Below are 27,284 nucleotides of genomic sequence, written 5' to 3' on the forward strand. Positions count from 1 at the left end.
GCGTTTCTTCCCCTATTGTCTGAGGAAATAGTATCATAAATGATAAATAGATAATGGAGCTGTCTCCTGCAGACACGTTCATCAGCGGTAAATGGGAGCTGGCGCAGAGCACCACGGAGAATTAAGGCGAAAGAGTTTGCAACATTCCTGCAGGGGATAAGTTGTTGACAATTAAAGAACACACACGTATACACACACACACACACGAGGAGAGAGAGAAGGAGAGAGAAAGAGTGGTGGGGCGGAGAGATGGGGACGGGGAGAGAGGTCAGAAATGCATTTACTGGTTGTCTTTGTTGCTTATTTCTGTTTGGTTCCGTGTGCTAATTTTTTTCTCTTTTGTTTGCTTTTCATTTGAAGACTTTCTCCTCAAGGCCGGCTTGACTTTTACACCATATCAGGTGTTGCTGCCATTTGAGCGCGTGTTTTGCTTATCCAACACGCAGACAAAATGCATTACACGAAAAGGGAGGTGTATGTGAAATCACAGCTCAGTTCAGGTAGATGGGAGCATTTGGTTCTTAACGCAGCCTGACTTTTGATTAATCGCGTAAGATATGAATGCATGCGTCTTTATGCGCCATTCCCCTGCTAGTTGGCTTGAAAATTGAGTAGTTTCTACATGGTGAGCTATTTCCTGGTGTGCAAATTCGTGTATTTTTTTTATTTTATTTTATGCCAAAAGGAAATGCTTCACGTATAGGAAAATAAAATGTGAAAGTATATCACATCACAGTACTGAGAAAAAGCGGGGCAATAAGCATTAGAAGTTAAAAACACGATGTGAACTCGACGGATAGATGAAGTTTAGACTCACACCGTTGCCTTTGCTGAGTTTGGATTGCAAAAAACAACCAAGTCTTCTTTACAAAGAAAAGAAAGAAAAAAAGCCACTGCCGTGAGACTGGGTTGTCCAGAAAGCCTTTTCGGTGGTGCTATAATAAACCATTTTCCCTGGGCTTTATTGATCAGTCACTCTGAGCTAATGTAATTATCCTCATCAATAGGGGGACTGCAGGGAGAATCATTATGCGGTTGACATTGATAAATGATCAGCCAAATGCGGTCCTTTTCTCCCAGGGACCCCCGCCTCTGACCCGCCTCGCACAGGCCTACATAACGTAGTCATAGAAACACCTTATGGCAAGAGGAGAGAAAACTGCTGAAATGTTAAAAAAAAAAAAAAAAAAAAAAAGGAGGGCAACACACAGACACACACATGCGTACACACACTCATGGGCCTACACACACAGAAAACTGAAACTTAAAAAACAAAACAAAAAAAAACTGTCCCTGTCCCCCAGAGCAAGCCATTTTGGGGAGAGCCAGCTGCACAGCGAAGGACACTCAGTCCCTGCGTAAGCGTTCATTTTTACGACGACTATCCAAATCAGCAATTTGAAAGAACAACAAAGAAGAAGCAAAACTTTTCTAACGCGCTCCCCCCCGTCGCTGCCAGCAGATTCACTTGTGTATCTAAAAATATATATTTGCAGTCGTCTCTCTTAGATCATAAACCCCACTTTACCAGATGCTCTGCAGGAAGCGCGCGCGCGCGCGCGCGCGCGCACACACACACACACACACACACACACACACACACACACACACACACACACACACACGCAAACATATCCAATAACATGAGTATTATTAACATGTTGCCTCTGTAACGCACTCAGTGTTTCTAGCGGGTGAACTGGGTGTGTGGACTTTTAATATTGTTGCACGGGAGGAGAGTGTCTTCCAGAGGAACGGGCTGCATTGTGCAGCAGTGCAGAGGGAATATATTCCTTATTTTATTCCTGCAGCAGCGGCCCGGACTGGCTTTGACAGGGAGGAGATGAAGGGGTGGAGTTGTTTAGCTCGGCTGGATCATCCATCATCCCTGTCACACCGAATCGGCAAAAGGAAAGCAGCAGAGGCAATCTACCTTCTGTCTCATCGGGGAAGAGGGGAGGGAGGAGGAGGAGGACGAGGGGGAGGAAGGAGGGGTCGGGACGAGGGGGGGAGGGGGGGGTGAGAAAAGAAAAAAAACTATTAATATTAAAATCCTCTCCATCCACAGTAATCCTCACGTTTTCTCTCTTTTTCATCTGATAATCTCCGCACAAAACGAAGGGTTTCTTCCTTCCGTTTTATCCACAGAATAATAGACCACTAAAAAAACAAAAAGGGCTTTTAGGTTTTAAATAGTCGACAAAAGAAGATACACCAAACTCGACTTTGGTGTAAAACTAATAATTTTTTTCTACTGCCTGGTTAAGGCCCAGCATTCCGAATTGGAAAAAATATTGTTAAATAACGATTATCTCTTCAGGTATGGTGTCTGCAATTAAAACAATTTTTCACCGACAACCTGGGAATCGTTTAAACCAATTAAAAGAGGGGGGAAATGCCTAAAAGGAAATATTGCTTTTGGATTGTCGTGCAGGCCAAAATATATGAACGATGAATAAACAATAATAATCTTTCAATGCTGGAATTAAATAAAAAAAAAAAAGGACTTTCTATGCAGAGATTGGAAATATGCGATGTGCAAAACCGGAGGAAATACATAATAAAAAAAAACTAAAGTCAACAGTTAAAAACCTGTTTAGGCCTGCAAATGCGTCACAAACAAACAAATTTAAACAATAATGTATAAAAAAAAGACCCATCATTTTTTACGATAAATTAGAATATCTGAATAAAAATAAAACGCAAAGAAAGGCTCGGTTAATATTTAAACCCACAAAAAATAAATCGAAAATCTTAAAAAAAGAAAAAAGAAAAATCTATATAACAACGACAACACAAGAAGAAATAAAGAATGAAAAATTTAAAAAGAGAATCCTAAGCCAGTTTGGTTAGTGTGCAAAATAAACAGTAAAATTCAATAATAATAATAATAATACCTATAATTTACCATACACTATATTTGTTGCTTCACACATAATAACAAGATTAAAAAATAGTTTGCAATGATAATTAAGAGAAAAAAATGAAGGAGTTGAAACATACTTATAGCCCTGAATCCAGTGCAAGAAAGTAAAGGACAGAAAATGTTTCAGCCAAAGTTATGTTGTCATTTCTGGTTTAAGGCTATGACTTGGGTGGCCGCGGGCGAACACCGGCGCAGGGATAGAGACAAGAGAGAAGAGATAGCCCTCAAAGCCCATCTCTGTACTCCTGGACGACATTGCCCGATTAGACCGACAGGCGGCGCTGCAAAACGGCAGAAATGAGCACAAAGCACATACAGAGGGCCGCCATGGTTCTGACCGAAGAGGCAATTATTGTGGGAACAAATCATTGCTCTGTTGTTAGAACAAGTAGGAAGACTTTAAAAGGTGAATCTATGTGGACTTTTTTTTTCTTTTTTTGAGGGTACAGGGAAAACCCTGGCTTTTTTATTGTTTCTATTTTTGCTGTTTTTTTAAAATATATATTTAAACTAATTCACTTCCACTCAATTCATAGTCACTTTCCTCATGTTGGATATCTTTAGAAAAATAAATAAATACATAAAATAAAAATACATGCCCCTTAAAACGTTTTGTTTATGCTTATCAATAAGTCCAGGCCACTGTCAGCCTTTTTTTCTTTCTTTCTTTTAAATGCACCTCCACTTCACTGCTAATAGCCTTCTAAGTCTGAGATGGGCTGGTGTTGAATTTGCTCTGCAATTTGCACACTTTATTTGCATTTGTCAGTAATTTATTACACGGAGGGCATATTTGTGTGCCTAAATAAATGTCCATGGCAAGATGTATTTCAACCACAATTTGTTATTGTCAGTTTAAGAGGGCACTCAAACGGGCAGTCTGGTTAAAACAAGCTATTGCAAACAGAGTGCTGGAAGAAAGTTTGAAATGGTGTATTTTTATGACCATTTGCAAAAATAAATTCAACAGGCAACAATATATATACAAAAAAAGGGTTTCTGAGTTATAATAATAATAAACCAATTAATTGTGTTCTGTTAAAATGGGTACGTGAATTAAGACTTGTATGCAACACAGTTAATCACACAAAAATCTAACAAAAATCAAAAATGAAATATTTATTACAGCATTTGTGACTGAACACCTTTTAAACATTACGTCACAGTCCTCATACAAGTATTTAATGTATTTTTGACAAAGCTTAAGGGAGACGGCATCTTATCATCTAGTGAGGAACACGTGCTGAAAAAGGAAGGAATTCATGGACATACAATATCAATGCCACAGCAGATCTGAAACTAGCAAAAACATTCTTTTTCAATTGAGGTAAACACATAGAATATCTAACATGAAACAATTAATAGACTGAACTCTGTACGAAGTTTGTTACAATATTCTCTCAGCTTTTTTCTCCCAAAAGCATTGAGTTCATAATTTAAGTTTTTTTTCTTTTCTTTTCTTTTTTTTGTGTGTGTGTATGCATGTGTGTGTGTGTGTGTGTTTCAGGTTTTTTGGTGCATCAACCATCAAATGCTTCTCCAGTGCCACAGAATCAACATTTGTGTCAGCATTGTCCTTATGGCAAGAATGTTGATCCACAGATAAAGAAGCGCTGCAGGATGTTGCTTTTCCACTATTAAGCTTCCTTCAAAATGCTCTTCATCAATGAGAGTCCAGGGTACAAAAAAAATAAAATAATATTAAAATAAAAATGTATAAAACCAACACAATCCAGTGCTTGGGCAATTCAAACAACGAACTTTTTTTTTCTTTAAAACCTACAGGGCAACATTCATTCATGAACCAAAAACAAGAAAAAGAGAGAGAGGGGCATGACAAATGTTCAGACTGAATCTTCTGGAGAGATCCGGTGTCATTTAGCAGCCTTTTCCCATCATGCCCTGTTCTTATGGGGGACAGGACCTGATTGCCCTCTGTGGTTTGAAGCCTTTTTGAGATGTTCCATCTTCTTATTTTTTTTTTCTTTAATAGTGCTGTGCTGCGAGACAGTTTCTCCTCCAGGAAGGAGCACACACAGTGTGAGAGAGAAAAGGTTAACCTTTAATTCTAAAACTAGCTCAGGAAACAGAAACCATGTGATCAACAAAAAAAAAATGCACAAGTTTTAACTTATTTATCTATACTTTTATACTACAGTAGTTATAACTCTTGGAGTCTTTCTGTTGTTTCTTTTTTTTTTCTTCTTCTCTTTTTTAAATCTTCCAGAGTGATCTTATAGAAGCGTTTGAGAGCATCACATGAATGTGTACTGAACGTGTTTATGACGGTGCGTGAGTGTGAGAAAAGTGTGTGTGTTTTGCTTTTTTTCGAGCGGGTGCGTCTGTCCGTTCTTTGCACGCGTATGTCAAAACATCCTCTGTTGATCTTTACCAAAAGCCCAAGACTTTACAAAGTGTTCTTGTCAGCTTGGTCCTCCGTTTGGATGAAAGTAACAAAATTGACAAGTTAGAAAAAAAAAGAAAAGAATTATCACAGCTCATCTGGAATTCTGTTTCGTTCGTGTCAAATTCTGGTCAAAAGGGTTTGCTTCTTATTCTTAAAAATAGTCTCAAAATAGGATTTATTGTTGGTTGCTGTTTGTTTGTTTTTTATTCTTATTGGTTTCTTGTAGTAGCTGCTGTTGTCGTGATGTCGTAGCAAAGTTCCCTTATGCTATTGGGCATGGATGTCCAGGCCTTGTCCTCCAGTACTGGGGTCAACGGGAGAAAGCAAAGGGGGTCTCTGTGCAGACATGGTCATTCCTGGGTGCGACGAGGGTCCTCCGTGCATCAGCATGGCGTGATGAGTGTGGTGGACGCGGGGATGATCGGGTAGGTATGCATGGAAAGGGGGCCCGTGTCGGAGCTGGGAAGGGTGAGCGGTCAGCTGATGATGGTTGGTGTAAGTGGGTGGGGTCATGCTCATGCCCATAGGACCACTCTGAGGTACGTACTCCCCTGGCATGCCTGACAGACCTGAGAAGAAAGGCAGAAAGACGAGAACGTATTTACACAGTCACTAAAACTGTTTTCTCGCCGCAGCTTTGACACGCTCCCTCTCCATTAACAGACCTTAATTCAATTTAAACTCAACGTCTCCAACAAAGAGCTTAACAGATTTTATGACACTGCGCCTGTGACTGCAGCGCTTTTAGCTCCTACAAGTAAAGAGAGACATTATTGCAGCAGACTATTTTAGGCGATGGTGAGTGGTTTACAATGCCCAATAGCGTTGTGGTCAGGTCTCAGGTCGGAAAATGATCCTCAGTCATCCACAGACACTGTAGTCCTGGAGGATGTGAGGAAAACCAAGCAGGCGTATTGATGTGGAGAAGTGCTAATACTTTTACAAGTGGAAGAGTCAATTCCCCAGCTGAATTTAGTGACTAACTGAACAGGCATTCTCTCGTGGGGATGTGCCTTTGTGCACATATTTGATTTAGAATCTCTTAAAGACATCGTTAAATAATTTAGGTCTCGGTTAGTTGCATCACCAATATAGAGAACATTAAAGGCTTGTTTCCGCCTCTGAATAAGAGCATTTCAAGCAAAAAAAAAAAGTACCAGTTGTTCATCAAACAGCGGCAAGACAGTGTAACAAAGACAAAAAGAAGGGGAAAGAGAGAGCAAAGGGAAAGGCGGTGGCTTATGCTGATATCTCTTAAGGTGGACTCCACTTCATATGTGTAGAGACCTCAGCATGCTGCATCTCTCATACTGTGACACGACCCAGGACACGGGGCTGGCTCAGCAGTGCCACTGTTTGGCTTTTCGCATTACTGTTTGTTGTAATCAGCAAGAAAAAAAAAAGTCAAATGTGGGGGTGTTGTTCCTGGGGCCTGGGACTGGAGTATGGGAACAAGGCTGGTCCAGAGGCCTGGACCTTGGGGAGAAACGAGTGAGCAGGAGGTCCTGCTGGAGCCAGGGGGCCTGGGTCTGGGATTGGGTCTGGGCTGGCCTGCTTTGTAATGTGAACCCCTGGGGGATTAGAAGCTGTAATAGGAGGGGAGAGGTCGCTGCAAGGTCACTAGGCATGCTCACTCTCTGCATTCCTCCACCTTAGAACACTGCAATTAAGAAATTACACTGGAGGACCCCGGTGAGGGGAAGAGGAGGAGGACAGAAAGGAGAGAGGGACAGCAAAAGCCAAGATTAATGGCCAGTCCGCTGGTTGAAAGCTATGCCATTCTCTAATGCTCCCTTTCCATGTCAGTTCATTTGAAATGCATGTGTTTGTCAGAACAGGTCTCTTAAAACCTCACTACTCAGGTCATAAAATAAATAAATCATTCAGGGTGTTAGTAGGGTATGATGGGTGCCCTCACCTCCATATAATCCAGGACAGCTCCTGTTAAAAGGCCCAGCAGATGTTTTTGACACTGTAAGCTGGTAATCTCTAGTCTTGTAAGCTCCAGTCATTCCGTTAAGTAGATCCTAGACCCCCCCCCACCCCTTCTTTTATTAACAAGAGTGGTAAAATCTGAAGACAATGACTGAGGACAGACTGGGCCTCTCTCCCTTGCCATCTCTGCATGCCTGCCTCCCTAGCTGGCTGCGCACTTCTGTTATGGCACAGTAGTCCTGCTCAATGGCTGGCCATAATTAAGTACCAAATATACCATATTGTGTGACTGTGTAATCAAATCAAGAGAGGATAATATTGCTCTGTATTAAGCTATTAATGTAATTGGTCATGAAGCATAAAGTATGTTACGTAATTAAATAGTCTCAAAATTATATAGCCCTATATTAAGAATTAGCCAACCTGAGCAAATGTTGTCTCTGTGTGGCTGTTTTAGGGAACATTGCTTCCTGATTTTCCCTTCTCTCTCTCTCTTTTTTTTCCCTCCTGCCATTAGCAAAGACAGGAGGGGATGAGATAAAACGTGCGAGAGGCAGCGAAAAGCAGAGGAAGAGAGAGAGAATGCAAGGACTGGAGGGGTGAAATGATCTCTGTCGGCAGAATTACCGCTGTGACCCTTTGGAAAATCCAGTCTCCATTTACATATAAAGGGTTCTTTTAATCAAGGTAAGTGTTATTATATTGTGCCTCATTGGGCAAGGGAGTTTAGGTGTTAAATAAAATTTCATCTGCCCCGCCGCCTTTGGGATGTTATATGTCTTGATTTTTCAAATGTCAGCACTGTGGCAGAATGGCCAGCTTAATCAGACTGCCGCCATTTAGCTATAGAGGGATTGTGTGTGTATGTGTGTGAAAGAGAGACACAGACAGGAAAACAGTGTCTCGGAGAGGCCGTATCTGTATGTGTGAAAAAGACCCCCTCCTTTTGGACAAAGTGTGCATGCCTGTGTCTTCTACCTTATAAATTTATCTCAGTGTCTCCCTGCTCTTGTCTGCGAGTCTCAGGTCAGGCCACTCACTGCCTCCTCCCGCTCCCCAAATCGTCTCCCTCCAGTAAAAAATAATCAAAACACACAGCCCCCCCACACACTCATTCCTCCCTTTACACAGCTCAAACCAAACCCCCAGTGAAGGATCGGCCATGTCACCCGCGGCCCGTATATCTTGCTCAGGGGCCGTAATGTACTGCGGTGTTCCCGTCTTTGCATATAAGATAATTTGGGCATCAATCCTTCCCCAGACAGATTTATGTCACTCGGAGGACAGTTTCACTTCTCCTTCTTTATCGCTTCACTGGAGCCTGCTTAATTTCTCCCTGTCAGGCCCTTCCCCAGGAGATGTTATTTTTTCCCTAAATGTCCAACATTTGCATTGGCTGTCCAAGATGGGGAGAGCGATGGCGCTGTTGTGATAAATAAATTTGTGCATGCCATGCCAGGTTGTTTCTTCCCCCCCCTTTTTCTGTTGTTGTTCATGTTGTCTGGCGCCACAAGTCGGGTCCTCTCTGTCCCAGGATGATTACCCCTTTTTCTCAAGTCTTCAATTTATCCTCTACATTTAAAGCATCTTTCTGGCTACCTAAGTTGTTGCTGGGAAGGAAGGGGGCCCAAGCTTGCTGTAAAATTCTGCCCAGTGTGAGAGGACATTGTGCTGGTCAAGTGAAAGGGAATTGGAAAAAAATAGCATAAAAATAAAACCCAGTAGCCCCAACGTGTGAAAAAAAAAACAAGGAAAAGAGCCCAGTACTTACTTCCCCCTTTTCTTTGCTTTTTGAGTTACAAGATGGAGGTTACATGTAGTGCCATTGCCCATCCATGCCCATATTCATCCCCATTCCACTCATAGGCCCTAGAAAGAAGAAATAAATGCCAGAAAAAGCATCAGCAGGAGTTTGAATCACAGCGAGGTCAGAGACGACCAACTAGTAGAAGGGATGAGGTTGGTTAGCTTTAGATGGAAAATGAGGGAAGAGGAAGATGTGACGAAGTGGTTTAAGAGTTTACATTTCTTGTTGGTTCCCTTAAACCCATTTGTTGTGATTATGAGATTAGAAAAAGCACAAGCAAGGCAGGCAGGGGGGACTTTTAAAGACAAGCGTTATCGTGGTTGAGGTGCACACTAGTGTTAGGTTTATGCGACTGACTTGGGAGACCTTCTCCATGCTGAGGTTACTACATTTCATGCTGCAGACAGTGGGGTCAGTGTCATTCAGCTCTTTGGTAACTCTTGTGTGGTAAAGCAGGCATGGTGGAGGGAAGACGGACGAAGGAAAGGAGGCGGATGGACTTACCAGCTGGTCGGATCCCCATGTGTTGCTGACCGTCCAGCACGAAGCTACCCATTGGCTGGCCCTCCGGACTGTACGCTGCTCCTTGGCTCACTGAAGGATCAAGAAGAAAACCTGATTGTAGTCAAAACGTGGACATGAAAAAGGAAGGGGGGAAGAAGAAGAGAAAACACACCAGACAATCAGCAATTGTCCCAGCTCCAGCCCAAACATACTGTAAGACATTGTGCTCATGTTTGTGGACAGCACTGACTGACGCGTGGCATGCAAACATGCATACAGTGGGTCCTTATGCATGCAAGCACACACACACACACACACACACACACACAAACACTTGTGCGTACACGCAGCCAGTGTCATTCAAAACCACGCTCAAGGGAGACACATTGTTCTCTAACCGAGAGAAGAAAGCATGCAGTTTGACAGGATGGGAAGAATTTATGCCATGGCAGGCAATTCATCCAGACTCAGCTTTCAAATATTTTGTTAAATCCATAGCACATGTATATGTTTCTTTTCTTAAGAAGAACATACAAATTTAGATAATCCCAAAACTGCCAGATCGTTTAATATGTATTATGGATGAATTACCTGATTAGCTGTTATAATAATAAAGAAGACAGAGCAGCAATCTTTGCTCAGCTGGATCTTATTTTGTTTATTATTAGGCTTATTGAACTAATGCATTTTGGAGACTGCAGAAACCATTGCATTCTGGGACTATAACAGAATTATCTTGGATAATCTGTAATTCTCAAAGATTAGAGGGAGATGTTAGTCATGCTGTGTTAGTAGAGATTGCTGATTGGCACACACTGGATGCAGGCTGTCAAATACTCCACACAAAAGAGCAATAAGTATAGAAAGAGGCGCCCACATTTGTAAGTGCATCTCATTTTAATCATGGCTCGTGTCGGTTTGAACAATCTCCATCCCTGAGTGTAGGGATCTTCATAAAACGAGAATTACTGTTTTTTTCTTCTTCTTTCTTTTTTTCTTTTTTGGTAATGCCAAAGTCAATGAAGCTTAGGGTGACTGAAACATTCAGCAGGATCACATAGTGGCATACTTGCTACTACTAGGTTGTGCTTTTGGAAATCTGAACACATTAGACATGGAAAATCAGTGTGTTATGATTTACCAATATAAAGTGTTCCATCTTTTTTTAAACCAATGTAAATCTCTCGTGCATGGGGGATAAATCAAGACATAATGGTGGAATCCATTAAAAAAAATCAGAGAGGTTTTGATATTTGCAATGTAGTGAATGACTACTTAAGATCAAAATTTAGAAGAGTGATTCTTGAGGGAAGGAAATAAAAATGCAGCAGAAAAATTCAGGGGAAAGCCCCCTACATAACTGAAAAAAAGAAAGAAAAACAAAATAGCCTAAAAAAGAAGGGAGATAACTCATAAATTGCTGCTAGCGTTTTTGGCACTCCTCTTGTGTCCAATTAGTAATTCACAGAGAGACTGCTAATATACCTCTCTTGCCACTTAGACTGGGAAATCTCCAATTAGAGTCAATCAGCAAACAGCCTGCACCACTGCTGAACACATCTCATTGAGAAAATGGAAAAGGGAATGAACGATGGAAGAGGAAGAGGAGGGAGTAGGTGTAGGGTACCCCTCTAAAAATCCGGGCTCCAGGCATAATGTGCTTGCCAGTAAAGGATTTGGAAAGGGTGTCTTCATGCAGGGAAAAGAAGCCGTACTCTACTGTAGATTAGCTGGATTGTCTGTTTGGGTTTTTTCATTTTGAAATTTTTGTTTGTCTTTTCCTTTTTTTTTACCTGCTCGATTTGACTGGTCGATCATGGGTTGTACTATTCTTCTCCTGGCATTGATAAACCTGGCAGAGGAAAAAATAAACACAGAGAAGAGAAAAGCAAACGTTAAATCACGCCGCATTCACACACAGAAAGATTCATCACGAGCCTCCACAAAGAAAAAACAGTTTTGCATGACTTAATGGCAACATTAGCCACCGAGTCCTTGAGAGAGGCGCTCACGACACAACAGCAACAAACAAAAGGGCAATTGTCTGCTGACTTGGGAACCCAGTGAGGGATACTTTTAATGTTCCTTATGATCTATTCCCCCCTCTTTTAATAAAGCTTTTGATTACGTTTGGTTGCTATGGGCACCAGGGAGACATTCCTCAAGTATTAAGTGCAACTTGGGCACAGAAGAACCCTCAACATGGCACATCCATTCCTCTCTCCGTCTCGCTTTCTTTTTTCTGTCACTACTGCTATAGTTCTACCCAACGCTCACCAACTCTATGTAATGTACTGCATCTTCTACAGTTATTGCACCAAAATGTTATTTTTTGTGGGGATACTTGAATTTCAAAATGAACTTTAAGTTCAAAATGCAGGACATAAATGGTTCCTTTCATTGCACCCCCATCTCTTCCCTCCCCCTCTGTGGGACCCCCAACTCTGGCTGCATTGTAGGGGGTTCTGCTCCCCTTCCAGCTGTCCAGAAATGAGGACCAGGCATGGGCCACGCCGTGCTTTCACAAGGTATTGTTATGTCAGTGAGCCCATCAATTAGGCTGTCTGAAGTTTTATCACCACCACAGCAGCGAGTAAGTGCACCTCCACAAAGCCTCCCCAGCCAGTCTTGCTCCTGTGGCTTTTCCAGTGTAGAGCCGGAGGTCATCTGGAGGTGACTGCCAGCCAGGGGCAACCTTTTTAACTTGGAATGGGATGCCTTGGGTTGTGTCAAACACAATCTGCCCACTAAGGCCAAGGAAGTTCTCCACCTTTATATCTTTCTTTTTACCTCTGTTGCCACCTCTTTTCATTCTGACTTTCTCTCATTCACTTTAATAAACCTGAAAACATAGCATGGACCTAGCTCTAGGGGTACCCCCATGTGGTTGATATTAAAGTGGGGTTTCAAATCACGTTGGAGCTGTCCAGCATGGAGTCTTTTGCTAGTTCCAAAAAACACAGTGGAGGGAAGAAAAAAAAAGGCTTTACTGCCCTCTCCTAACATACGGGCCAAGGCACCATCAATATGGCTAAAGAACTGGTCATTAGAAGGAAGGGAGAGCTGGAACCAATTTGGGTTCCTAATCCCCCATGAAGCCCTGATACCTGCCCTTACCTTCTCCAATGAACTTAAACGCCTGTAATCTGCCCGGCTCAAAGTGACATGGTTAAATGTACAAAATGCACAGTTGGGAAAATAAAGACGCGGTGCTCATTTGCCAGGGGGCATCCAGAGTGCAGGTACGCATGGGGTACTGCAGGCCCCTGAGAGAAAAAAGATGAAACAAACCCACATGAGAATAAGGGAGAATGAAAGAGGAAGATGAGAGGTGGAGTGGAATGGAGTGAAGGAGAGAGCTGTATTGGAAATTATACTATTGTAACGCATGATTTGCAATTTAAGGGAGGAATAAAAATGAACTTTTATTAACTCTGAAGTATTTTTGAACAAAGGGGACAAAACATTGCGCGATAGCTATGCTCCAAGAAATGCCCGAGGTGCTTCAGGGAGAAAGACGGTTCCAGCATCGAAACCAGCTGAGCAAGTAAACAGTAAGACATTCCTCGTATCACACTCCCCTCTTTAAGTACAGAGTGTAAGGCTTGCCAAAATATATGTCCTGCTTTCTCCCTTTGTGGATGCACCAACAGGCTCAAAATCACAACCATGTGCATTCTTACCTAACGTATTCTGGGTCACAGCCATAAACACATAATATTAAGAATGTTCTTCCCAGGTGCTAAATTCAACCATACGGTTTCTAGTGACTGCAGAGGAAATACTCTGTGCACTGGAGAGTACTCAGTAGGATCAAAGTGTCATTTTCAGATGGAAAAATAGTTGTTTATATTTGTGTTTTTCCATCTTCTTACAGACAATATATAAATGTAAGCATGCCGGGAAGCATTTAGCTGCCAGTGTTTACTAATTTTTAGTATCCAAACAGCTCTTGGGGTATGGAAAAATGTGGATTTTCAGATATTTTCCCAAATGGACCTGCTTCTTGTCAGTGTTCCCTGTTGGCTAACTGTCACGATAAAGATTCACAAAGACTATTTTTGCACACTAAACAAGTTGCCACAGTAACCAGCAGGCGACGATGTGCACCGAAAAGAGTTGGGGGGTGGGGTGGGGAGTGGGGGTGCCTCTTGTGGCCTTAGAGCACCTTTTATCAGTCTGAGTAAAGTCAATTGAGATTATCAGAGCTGGGCCCGATAACACTGTTTTCCCTCCACCCGTGAGCTGCTAATGGAGTGTGCTTAGAACAACACAACCAGGAATCCTCCAGAGATGAGGGCCAGTCAACTCAGATGGACAGTCAGATGGATGGATCAGAGGACCCAAAGTCCTGAGAGAGATACAGAGGTTGACCACAGGGATTTAGAATTCCTAAGCCACTTGCTAAAATGTGTGTGTGCTGTAAATCTACACATCAACACCATGGACATAACCACAACCACCGCCAGTGTGTCCATAGGCTAACCAGAACACAGGAGGCTCACAGGGGACACTAGCTAAAAAACCTCCAACCCAAAGCCCATGTTTTATTATCTACATCTGGTGGTCTAGCTTATTATGGCCTGCCTCTGCTCAGTGTTAGAGCACAGAAACACCGACACGCACACATGCACACATAGTACACAGAGTACCTCTCAGCATGGGAACTCCGTGCTGTCTTCAAACAAATAATTAAAGGCAAGGTTAGGGGGTCGTGTGGAGGTCATTCATTGGGATACAGCTCAGAATGTGTACAATACCCCAGGAAAAAGTGGGCTGTTGGGGGCTGCGGCCCACTGCTGTTTAATATTAGCAACTGGTTTTGTCCAGCCAATAGGCCCTAAACACATTTTCAAGCTGCGTTTCAAAAACTGCACTCACAGTGCTAAGTACACTTTAGAGCTTGCATGTTAATATGTATGCACATGTCAGTCAATATGTGTGTATAATGCATGTCAGCACATTCTTCACATACTACTGCCAGCTGGCTCACAGAAGCACTTTTATTCACTGAGATGGCGTGAAAGACGCACTTGAAAAGCACAAGCTTGTGTGCAGATACAATAATGCATCTCCACAGGAAGACCTGGTATCCATCTTCCTAATGATATAAGAAGCTAAACTTACTACGGCTGTTAGGAGTTGAACATAGTGGGCAGATATGAATGATGGAGACAGGCTAGCATGCTGTGTTTTGCTATAGCCTGTAGTTACGTGAGTGTGGGGGGACTGAGATTAAGATCTGGTCAGGCACAGAAGAAGAGATATAGATGGACTAGTGAACTTACATAATCCTAAAGCATACCACGAGACTTTATTTTTTAAGTAGAGTCCTTCAATTTTACAACGCTCCCCTTTAATGCAGCAAGCCAACTGCATCACAAGCATAATAGCATCAAAGGTTACTGGAGGTTTGCAGGTGTAATCACAGCAAACCAGTCTGTCTCACTCAGTGTTGTCTTAAATTTTTTTCTTACTTCCTCATCTCAGTCTGTCAGAAAGGCCTTGTTTCTAGTCAACTGACTTGCAGCCACACCTGGTAACTCGCTCCTGTTGTCAGCATTCCTTCGCTGAGAAATTGTCATGCCAAACCACCCTACCCTGGAGCACAGCCAAGAGACAGAGAGCGAGAGGGAGGGAGACGAGACGGAGAGAGGCGAAACAGAGAGTCTCAATGCTTAGTTAGCCAATTGCGGTGGAGATCACAGGAAACCTAGCCAATCAGGAGTGGGGTCACTCGTTTGACGAGTTTGTGATGAAAGAAAGAAAGAAAGAAAAAACAAGACAGAGTGAGACACGAGAATGAAATGCAGAAAACTGAATGTGCCTTATCTAAAAAAATAAGCACAGGACTACTCCAAACATAGCGCTGTACAGTGTGCAAAGCATTTAAACAGTGTCACAAAAATCGTTGACAGTTTATTGCCTTCATGGCTGACCTACACATGCCCATTTTGGAAGCTCATATACTAAGTGAGAGGGGGGCAAGTTTCCGATTCCTGGGCCCCTATTCGTCTGGCTTTGTAGGAAGATTAGATGCAACACAATCTGTACAAGAACATACTGAACTCAATCCATGATCACTGCTTGCAAACATGACTGTCCTCTGGTTCCTATTAAAGCTCATTGCTTCCATACTTCCGCTTCAGACAGAAATAAAGATTCCAAACCCCCAGCGATTGAGTCACAACTCACTAGAATCAAAGGAGGAAGGCTTTAGTTTGATGCTCTTCCACCAAAAAGAAAGGCAGAGAGACAGGAGTGGAAACTGGATGTCCTTTGACCGGGAAGTGCATGCAAATTAACCCCATGAAGAGAGTGTGTTTAGTATAAGCAAACACTAATTATGGTCCAGTCAGACACAGGGTAGTCCAAGGCTACTGAACTTCTAACACTGATCCACTGTAGTGTCAACAACGGTGATTTAATCAGCTCACATGGTCCAGGCAGGCCCCTGTAACAGTTTATACATGGCTTGCCACCAGACTGAACCTACAGTATCTGTGGATTTATCATAAACTATCACAAAGGAGCTTTTCACTCCTCTAGGATAGAGATAAGTGACAAGGAGGTAGGAATGGGGAAGCTTTCTCAAGCTCATCAGCGACAGAGTTTCCCTTTTCTATACCTTCTTCGCTTCTTTAAGTTAAAACAGGAGTCGAGAGACATGTGCCGGGCGAACATTACCTCACCCCTGTGTTTGATTTAGTGCAGATGTGAAGCAGAGCAAGACAGGATCATTTTTTTAGAAACGTCGGTGAGGGCCCGCGTTTAGGGCAGCCACTGTGTTTACATAGTTTTACCTCTGTCTATCTCTTCCCCTCTCTCTCGCTCTCTTTCTCACATCCACTGTGCCTCCATATTCCCACCTCCCATGCCACCTCACCCCCCCACACACACTCTTTTGTCTGCCTCTGAAAGGGGGACTGTTTCACCTCTCCTCCATGGACTTTCACTGACCTGTTTTTCTTTCCCTTTTTATTACTCCACTCATTGCCCATTTGTGGCATCCCCCCCTCAGTCCTATATGACTAACATTTGCATTGCTCTGTCAGTCTAGCGGCAGAAGTCATTTCTCTCTGAAACCCGCTGAGTACGAGTCATTAAGACTCCAGTGGAAAATCAGACAAAGAATTATATATTTGTGTTGCAAACTGACAAGATTTAACGAGGAGCTAATTAAAATAAATCAATAGCACTGCGGCATGCTTGCTCTCTGTCTCTCTTTTCTCACTCTGATTCTCTGTCAGCACCAAAGAGGTGGAATACTGCAGTGTGGAGCGCAACGCTAGGAAAGTAATTGTTCAGCCTTAAAACCAGGCAGCCGTCATCCATGCATTATGAAGAATAAGTGGGAACTGACTCACTCATCACAAAAGGGTAAATATCTGATAGAAATATGGAACAATAATCCCAAAAGTCTCGCTCTAAACTAAAACACCAAAGCAACACACACAACAAAAGAAACAAACATAGACATCTCTCCCTCTATTTACCCTCCCATCTAACACCTTCTCCCCTCTTCCCCCTGTCCAGTGACGGTATGTCACCTCTGGGCCTTGCAGTCCAGGAGCCTGACCCCTACAGGGCGGGCTGTACGGCACCAGCTGCTGACTGTCCGTCAAACACCTCCAGAGCAGCGTTGGGCCAGGAAGACCACGCTTGTTGCCCCTTTGATCCGGCAAGCAGCAGCTGCTGCTCCACACAGCAGCACTTTGTTCCTCTGTCTCCTCACCACACTCTGTCCTACGGCACAAAACACCAAATCCAGCGCAGAAGTGGGAAAAAAAAATGTGGGGGTTATGGGGGTGGGGGCAAAAACGAAAAAAAAAATTCCTCCCTACAACATCAACAAGCTCTGACAACGGCAGCGGGGGTTTTTCTTGGCCCCAACAGAGCTCTTAGGCATCTACTTCTTGAAGCTTCACCCTCCCTTCTCTTTTAAAAGATACGATAGTTATTGTTCAAATCAGCCAGGGTGAATGGAAGGGACTGAGGCCAAGCCCGCCCCAGGCGTCAACACACCTGTATGAAAGAGACCTTATTGTAGCAACCCAGCGTTACTAACTTGCCCTAGCACTACCAGTTTTCTGAAGTAAGAAAGAAGGACCAAATCATCTCATCTGCATTTTTCTATCGACACAGTCTCTTAACCTTTTCCTTCATGTATAATATTTCCTTCATTAACTTCCTCCTTTTTTTAACCGATTGCCACTCGACAGGGGTAATACGAAAGGAGTTGATCCCACAAATCTCTTGTTAGCAAGACACCCCCCCTCCCCGCTCCCACACCCACCTTAAGACAACACCTTATTAATGTGCACAGGTGTACAAAAGGTATTTTCTGCCTGCACAGGAGCCGAGGGACCAACAGCTGCATTTTTTCTTGTTTGAAGAGCGCCTGAAAACAACCAACATTCTTAGGTCAATATTAGCCCTCGTCAAAGGCTCCAGTACATAGCGCGTGACAGAGGCCGTCAGCGCTGGAAGGTAATGCTCATTCCTCATAAGCCAGCTTCTCACCTTTTGGATGGGTGAGGTTTTCCTGCTTTCATGAAGGACCAGCAAGAAATAGAACAGATACACAGAACACATACTGGCAGGCTGCCTCTCTCTCTCTCTCTCTCTCTCTCTCTCACACACACACACACACACACACACACACACACACAGCCAGGCGGGGGGAATAGAGAAACTGACTGCAGCACTATCATTACCCCAGCCTACCCATCAGCTCTCCTGAGATGAGTGGGTGTGCTTACAAGATCACCCCAATTTCACAGTTGTGAAGAGTGCCACCCCTATTGCCCACATTCGCTTCTCTTTTTCCCCCCCTCCACTATGCCAGACCTGTTGGACTCCTTTTCATGTCTTTGCGAAGTGGGCAGGTATAATCTCAGTTTCCTTCCACTTCTTAGTGCCAACATAGAAAATCTGTGGCTTTTCTCGCTTCTCTCCCCTGAATTATCTTTCCATCTCTTCTTCTTTCACCCCGTCTTTTGTCTCCCCGCTCTCTCGTTTTCTGCTCCCTTTCATTCTCAACCCCGTTTTCTCTCTCTGCCTGGTAATCGAGTGAGAGATTCCGTGACTCTGTGACTCCCCCTTATTGTCAGATATCAAACAGTGCGGCTTTGTGGATTACCATGAGAAGCTGATAATGACATGATAGAGGCGTGATATTTCAAACAAAATTGAGTGTCAATTGCCTGCATCGTCTAGGCAACACAAGTGTCTGCTCTGCGGCAGCCAGACAGGAAATAAGGCCAATCTATTTCCTTTGCTTCATATCAAACCTCTCTCCTCTCCCTCTTTTATAAGACTGTAATGGGTTCAGCTCAAAGAGAAGAAGAGAGGGGGCCTGCCAAGAGCAACAGTTACATTCTCTCTCTCTCTCTCTCTCTCTCACACACACACACACACACACACACACACACACACACACACACACACACACACACACACACACACACACACACAATGTACATGTATTCTTACATTTGCAGACAGCTTGCACTCCTGAATATAAAAATGTATTAGAAGGCATTAAAAATAAAAGGTGCCCTCATCTTACCACCCCGTTCCCAAACATATGTATACATTCATATTCTCCCCCTGCTCTTGAAGTTTTTACTCCTCATGCTGGTGTGCTACTAACCGTGAATTTAGGGCAGTGAAAATGCACTGCAGTTTGAGCAATTAAAAAGTGACACCTAAACCTAGTGGATCGACCAGTGAGATTCTCTAATGCCTGGCTTTAGGTGCCGCTGCACTTGAGAGTCTTTCAGAACCAGACTACTGCAGAGTACAGGATTCAGTCTCTGTGTGTATGTTTGGGAAGGGATTCTCCCTCCCTCTGGGATGTCATCATCTTCTCATCACTGGGTCTCTGGCGTGTGACTGAGTGTTTCCATCGAGCACGTTTCCATGATGTTGTCTGAGCGAGCGAGTTTGCGTCTAGCACATATTAGTGACCGCGAGAGAGTCACCGGTTAAATGTTGTCAGCTTGCCTCTCACTTCCCTATTGAATAATTAATCTGAGTTTCAATTGCACATAATCGCTTTGAAATACACACGAGTGAACTCACAGGCACACAAACACACATGCGCCGGCACAGTCAGAAGCAGAGTTTAGGGCTAAAAAGTCCAGCAGCAGGCTAGTGATATAAATAGCTGTTGTTTGTGGAAGGGACTGCTGGCAGAAGCAGCAGTGACACTGTGGAGCAGACCACAGGGACTCTGATGTGCTTGGTGGCCTGAAGCGAGCCCTCTGCCTCTCAGATCAGCTCTACCACCAACTGTGTAAAAGCTTTGACTGGCCTCCTTCATATGTGACAGCCTTAAACAAATACAACAAAGCCACATTCTATTAAGCCTACACTGCAGAAGATCCTTAAAGGTCCTTAAACTTAAGCCTCTGAACTGTCATGTGGGATGTTTTTATATGACACGTCTAGTAAAAGCCCCAAAATACAGAAAACTCAATTCTCAGCCATCCGTGTTCTTTAGATTTCAACTATCCAAATACATTATAAAGAATGTATCTCATACAATATAACAAGAGGATGATAAAGCAGGCATATCTTGGGTGCTTGACACCCTCTACTACCAGACTGACACCCCATTCCACCTCACGTGCTCACAGAGTCCCAATTGAAACATCATCACCAGTAATGGGAGGAATAAATATTCATAAGGGTGGGAATAGAGAAACCCAAGATTAGGGTAATATGCCTTTCATTGTTCTTTCCCTTTCCTTTTGCCAGCGCTTCCTCTATATCTCTGTATCTTGTTATGCATGTTATGGTGTTGGATAATCTTGGCTAATTCCTCAAGCTACCTCTGATAACTTCATCAAAGTGTGTCTGTTTCTGTTTGCTTGCAGAGAACGTGGCGGCATGCTACTCTGTTTATTTCTCACCTCTCCCAAATTGCAAATTAGCAGGTTTGATATGTGCAGGAGTTTGGGCCACACTCCAATTAAGATTGGATTGTTTTTGTGAAGAGGCCCTCCCTCTCTCCCCCTCCTGCTCTCCCTTCCCTTTTCTGCTTGGCACCAGGTCTACTGATATCTCATCCATAACAGGCCTGAACTGGGGCAGAGCATGGCTTAAACCAACAAAGGACTATATTGATTTATAGGGTCTCCCGTGATGGGCTTATTGGCCTACACCTCAAAGCCACAGAGGGCACAGGGCCATGAATCACAGCTTCAGAAAATACACAAGCGCACAACAGGTAAGAATATTACACTGCAGTGTTGCTAACAATGTGATTACAACTCTCTCCCGTTTTCTGTCCCGACCACATTTACTTTCATCACGTCTTAAAGGACGGAGTGGGTGGTAATTGGAGCTTATTTTGAATATGGCACCACAGAAACAAAGCAAGGACAGACAAACATGCCTATTTACATCGTGTTACCGTGCACCCAAACACAAGGACAGAGGGAATTGCAAATTGTGTAAGGAGGAGGTAAAGGAAAACAGAGAGTAACAGAAAGAGTGAGAGAATGAGCGTGCCTGGACAGAGAGAAAATACCTTGGTAAGGTTCAGGGAGTTTAAAGAGCTCAGCCAAAGAAGGAGCTCCTGTCCTCTCTGGCTCCAACACACACGAACACACACATACACACACATATACCCTCAAGGCCATTCTGTTACACCTGGTCACCTTTATCCCTTTTAGTCCTCTACACCCCACCCCTGCTTTTGAACACACACACCAAAAACACATACATAACATCCATTCTCCTAATTCACATCACCACCAAGGCACACATAGCAGCACCCTGTGGCTAACACACAGCTCCGCTGGCTATCTCCCTCAGCAGATAAAACTAATTATTCCAAATCTACTCTGTCAGGTTGTCTGATCCTCTGGGGCCTCAGTTTAATTCTCTCTCTCCCTCTGTCTGTCTCTCTCCCTGTGTGTCATTGGTTCGCTCTCAGTCATAAGCCACAAAAAGACCAAGAATCTGCGCCAGATGACCTCCCAAGTAAAAACATAAACAGAGCGACTAGCCATAAAAACACATATAGCATCACAACAGCTGAAGTGCATGACTTTCTTTGTGAAACCAGACTATTCAACATAACTGCCAAAATTTAAGTTCGATTTTTAAAAAAAAAATGCACAACACAATAAAAATCAGGGATCGAGCCTTGCGCTCTGAGCAACTTTGAAAAATCACAATTATTGCATGACATCATCCAGCATACAATCCAAGGGACTTATGCACCTATTCAAATGCTTAGTCCCTCTGTTGGCACTTGATGTTGGCACCCATGTCAGGCTTTAGAGCTAAATAACAGGCCAATATGCCAGGCTTTCCAGCAGCACACCCTGAAAGCCTGTGGAGAAACTATTCGTCCCAATGAGCTCTAAAGGCAAATGGAAGCTCATAAACAGAGACTCGACTGTATAGACTTTGCATTTTATCTTTCAGCAGTTTCCCCCTTTTATGAGCCAGGGATCTCTATAACAGGGGGGAGAAAGGGAGGGATAAGCAGGATGAGAGGATGGCAGAAAGAGTGAGAGAGAGAAAGGATGACAGTAAGGATGCAAAGAAAGAAGATGATTGCAGAAAGAGAAGAAGAATAAGAATGAGGTAGAGGTTGGGAGAATGAGATAGAGGAGTGCTGGGGTCACAAATCTTGCTGCTATTCTAGTACGTGACATCTTCGCTCGTTTGCGGCTGCTCATTAACAAACAATACTGCTGTGAAATTGGTTTAATGACAAAGTAATAAAATTGCTATTCTGCTCACAGATGGCCTCAGGCGCAGGGAGATTCTAGCAGGCTTACTGTGGCTGCCCGTGTGCATTAAGCTGCTTGTTCATGAAAACAGCATCCTACACTTTCTTTCTCACTATCATCAACCCTTTTTTTCTTTTTAAGTTCTTTCTCTTCTTACAAATGAAATAAATTAACCTACTTTTCTGCCTTGTTTTCTCCTTGAATTCTCCCTCTCCCACACTCTCACCCTCTTTCTCTCTCTCTAGTGGATTCTTTTCCTCGCTCTTTCTCTCTCTCTTTCTCTCGATCTCTCCCCAGTTCTCACCCCTAGTACAGAAATTACCATCTTAAAATAAAAAAAAGGGGGCCTGCCCACGCAAACGCAGCTCGACTTCATTTCAAAAGCAGAGCCCTTGTTATTAAACGACCCACCAATAAAAACCAAGCCGTTGAGGAATAAAAGAGCCAAAAGGAGCAGAGAAGTACAAAGACCTCCCTCCTCCCATCTCTCTCTAATGCTTTCTCTGTAATGCCTCTTTTAGCTCTTTGCCGCTCTATCTTGCCTGGTCTGGCTTCGTTCTTCTTGCATGCCGTCTGCGCTTTGGAGAATCTTGAGCTTGCAATGGGAAAACAAGTTAAAAAAGGCATTCGTTTTCGTGCACGATCAGCCGACATTGCCAGTTTTTGTTAAAGTACCACCTGTTTTCCATAACTCATACAGAGGTGGGCACTGGGTTGCTTCATAGCCTCGTTGGGTGTCCATACCATGCTACGAGTCAGCGTGCCCCCAGTGCCTGATAAAAATGTTAGTGAGCCCTGTTAATCACAGTGAGAATTTCAGCAGGGCTAATATACTCACATATACTGTGAGAGCACGGTGGCACACATTAGTGTCAGCTGTTTAAGACTCCCATGGCTTAAACTGTGAGTAAAGCATGTGTCTAGATTGTGCAGTTAACAGATATTTGGATCTGTAACAACCGCTGAACAAAATGAAAAAGAAAATGAAACCTGCTACGAAAAAAGAGCCCGTTCTGTTCTAATCTTGCCAATAGTGAGAATATGTTTTTCTAAATATGTTTCTTCCTCCAAAACAGATGAAACAGGATTATTATTACAGCATCAAGAAAGCAGCCAGATCAAATGAACTTAGCGGGTAGAGGGTGTTGGTAGGGGGGATGGCACTTGGGATCCGACAACAGAGTCAATTCTGCTAATTAACTGCCAATTAGCGGTCCCTAAATGAGAGGGATCATGATGCCTGTGTTGGCAGCACCCCGATAGTCTCTCTTTTTAGTTAGACACACATATACACTCATGCTTGCACACACAGATACACCAGAGAGACACACACACACACACGCAGCCACAACCTCTCCACACTCTGGCTGTATATTTAGAAAGCCAGGGGCATGAGATGGCCACTGCTGGGAGTCCCTGGTTGCAGCCAAAAAAAGGCATGACATTTCCATCTGGGTCAAAGTTAGACAGATAACCAGCAACTTCAGTCAACTAGCCCACCAATGTTGTAGAAAAGAAGAGATAGAAAAGTAGGGAGTGGGCAGTGAGCAGAGTACGGGGTGGGGGTTGGGGGGACCTCAAAAGCCTCTGTGTGAGATTCATGAGACGTAAATACTTATAAAGAATGTGGAAAAACAGGCGGCTAGGCCAGTTTCATAACTTTATGTTACATTTGGAAAATATTAGTTATTATTTTGCATTTCATAATGGGCGTCGCTGCCAAACCAGAGAATCATAAAATCGTATAAAATCGTAAAAGGCAGTGTTCCTAAGTGTCTCTTTGGCCCGAGAAAGGGGGATGGAAAATGCTTTCTAAGTGGAGGAACAAATTTGCTTTTGCTTTTTCTCTTTCGTGTTTTCAGACACCACAAACAAATGTTAACATTTTGCACATGAACCTTCAGTGCAGCCACTTTGTATCGCCGCCGAGTGATTTAAAGTCTGTAAAATCTAGAGGTGATCCAGGATGAGTTGATCTGAATGGGAATGGGGAACCTGCTGTGAAGAGAGCTACAGATCAGTCAGTTTAGAGCCATCTAAATTCAGTTTATCTGCATGCTGTGCCACAGCAGAGCACAATCGGGGGTCATAATCAGGATTCTATATAGATAGGCTAAAGTTCAAAAGGCATATGATTGTAATGACTTTTGATTTTTTATTTGCTTATTTATTTAATGTATTTTTTATTTTATTTGTGGCATTCTTTCAAGATCCTGTTTCAGTCCTGTTTAGCTTATTTCCCCAGTGCACCTGCCTGCTCAGTTACTCGACACATGAATGACATTGGTCGCACATAATGCAGTTTGCTGGCTTAGTCAGAGCACATCCTTCTGTTCTTAAAACAGAGTAATTAAACATATTATTGCTAATACAGTACATGTACAGTTATATGTTGGCGACTGTTCAAGGTCAAAAAAAAAAAGAGAAAACAATCAGTGCACCACACTCCACACTGAACTGCCACAGAGATTGAGCCTATTTCATCTCCTCAGTGGGCACAGGCTGCTTGGCGCCGTTGTCTGGCGGATATCCTTCCCTTATCATGTGACCTGTGCTCCGACAGGGGGCAAAGGTTGGCTGCGATCCGCCTCTGTGTCTTAATAACTCACTCATTGTATTCCTTTCTGCCGCTAATTGGAGCCTCTCCTCACTGTGTGTGTGTTTGTGTGTCTGTGCATGTAGTCCCCCCTGGGCTGTAGAGAGGAGGCAGACAAGTAAAAATAGAGTGTGGCTTAGTGCCCTCTTTATTGTTATTAGTGGTCCAGTGGCACAGCAGTCAGTTATCATCGATGCCAACAAATGACATATTCGCTCTCTGATTTGTTCTGCACCCCCCCCCCCACCCGACTGCAACCCAACCCCCCCCCCCTCACTCAGCCATGGAAATGGCCAACTGGCTGCCTGCGAGATGAGGGAATAATGACGGGCCGATTTCCTTCCTTTTTTTAGATGCCATTTCTTTCAGTCATCTGTCATCGGTGTCATCTCTCAGGCCCATGTAATAACCCTGTGTGTGTAGTTACATGCCGCCTGTGTGAGCGCGCGCGTACCCGTTGGTGCTGTGGTAAATAACGGCAGGACAGTCGGTGTGTGTGTGTGTTTATGGCAGAGAGCGAGGGCACATCGTGCTGGGTGTGATGCTGAGACATGAAAGGATTCGGTCAGGCTCCATTTAGTTCAGAATGATAGCAGGACACTGGGAGCTGCTGAGGAAGGCAAATCTGCCGCCAGACACTGTAAACTCTAAATGCTTCTTTAGCTTATGAACACCTGTCTGCCATTTCACCTACTTCGCTATCCCAGAATGCCATGTGTGACATGGCCCTCACCTTTTCCTGCAATCTTAAACAAATGCAATTACATATCAGACCACTCCCACGTTCTCTTAGCATGACGCCTGCTGTCTCAAATGTAAGCAGGGCAAACAAAACCCCACACTATCTAATGGTCAACTAATGGTGTCCTGACACACTGTATACTCATACACATCTCTGAAGTTCCCATTAGTAATAATGCACATACAAACACACCTTTGAACGCAGGGGAAACTATTAACAGGATAATCAAGTCTTTCCTCTCATAAGCTCAACACCAGAGCAATGAGATTGTGGACTTTAACCCTTTCCTTTGCCCTTATTAACATCAAACAGCTGATGGCGTGTGGGCTACAAACAGGTGAGGCTGTTTTCTAATTATATATTCTAGAGTTAGACTCCGCCGGAGTATCAGAGTGTGGCGCTGAGACAAAAGGGTTTAAACCAGTTGAGTTTTGCTTTCTGCCTGCACAGGTGAGCTCCAGGTAAATGTAAAGCTAGGTGTCATTTGGAGGGGATGGTGCTGGGAGGTTTGATGGGGCAAAAGGAGAGAGAGTGAGATGCACTGTCTATTGACTATCACACAGTGCACCGTTGTGCCCTCGCTGGGCTGCGATTGTGCCGGCGGACAAAGCCCTGATTCAGCACATCCTTTCCCCGAGGGAGAGCTCTGGAAACCGAAGACGGCGGCCATCCCCTCCCTATTCCCCCCAATCATCCTTTGCTACTTTTCCCCCCTGTCTGTCGCTATCTCTCTCTCTCTCCCTCTCTCTGGTCAGTAACATGGCAGTAACCACGCATCAAAGGGAATAACAGAACAATGCAAGGGACCAGCCAGGAATTTGAGGGGGTTTTTTTGAAACAGGAATTTCATATGGCTAAGTTCTGTCATATCTGGGGTGAATGATCTGAGCAGCCACTGGACCAAATATCAAAGAGAAAAACAAAAAGGTCAGACATTTAACTATAACTCACTACCCAGCCTAGATAGTAAAAAGTGGAAAACTTCTGCACCCTCTTCTCACCTTTCCCTTACTGTAACATAGCCAGTAACGTGGCAGAGTCACCCAGCCCTCCCGACATCAGCCGGGATGCACCACAGATACACTAATGGACTCCAAGCCTCTTCAGTAACTGGTATGTATTTTATAAGAGGCCTGGTGTAAAGTTAATACAGCTCTGTGATCATCTGTGATTATGCATCTGTGTGCGTATGCTCAAGGATGTTACACAGTGCAAGATGCTTTCAGACCAAATGGATGGCTTGAATTTCATGGCCAATGAGAAGGCAGGGACTCGTCTCAGATCTATCTCTGTCTATGTCTCTGTCTATTTCTCTCTCCTCCCAGGTTAGCAGAGTATTTCTGCATTAATCACCATGACACAGGCAAGGCAACTCAATTTTCTGCTCCTGTAGGTAAGGTGCATGGCGTCCCGAAACGGTGGCACGAGGCATGAAACAGGCAAGCGGGGGCTAATCTTTGGTTACTAGTGTAATTGAAATGCTATCCACACTGTAGGGTGCATTAAAGTCTGATAACACCGGTTCCTGTGGCCAATTTAAGTAGCTTGACTTCCCCTGGCTAGAAGGGAATAAAGCAAAGGGTGAGAAAGAAGGGGAGAGAAAGAGAGAGGG

The 27,284-nt window shown here is 43.6% G+C and overlaps 1 protein-coding gene across 5 annotated transcripts in view; it reads right to left on the minus strand.

Moving 5' to 3' along the window:
* Positions 1-4,030: 4,030 nt before the first annotated feature.
* Positions 4,031-27,284, minus strand: part of meis2a (Meis homeobox 2a) — a 78,300-nt gene continuing 55,046 nt past the window's right edge. For 2 of the 5 annotated variants that reach the window (XM_040042893.1, XM_040042892.1), the window contains exons 11-13: positions 11,373-11,431; positions 9,580-9,690; positions 4,031-5,902 (exon numbers count right to left, since the gene is read on the minus strand). In XM_040042893.1, the coding sequence (XP_039898827.1) occupies positions 5,601-5,902; positions 9,580-9,690; positions 11,373-11,431 (472 nt within the window). In that variant the 3' untranslated portion in view covers positions 4,031-5,600. Of the gene's footprint in view, positions 5,903-9,039; positions 9,138-9,579; positions 9,691-11,372; positions 11,432-27,284 lie in introns of all 5 variants that reach the window. The other 3 variants (XM_040042895.1, XM_040042896.1, XM_040042894.1) reach the window with 3 other exon arrangements.

The sequence above is a fragment of the Simochromis diagramma genome, unplaced genomic scaffold (genome assembly GCF_900408965.1).
Source record: "Simochromis diagramma unplaced genomic scaffold, fSimDia1.1 OVJJ01000304.1, whole genome shotgun sequence".
Taxonomy (NCBI): domain Eukaryota; kingdom Metazoa; phylum Chordata; class Actinopteri; order Cichliformes; family Cichlidae; genus Simochromis; species Simochromis diagramma.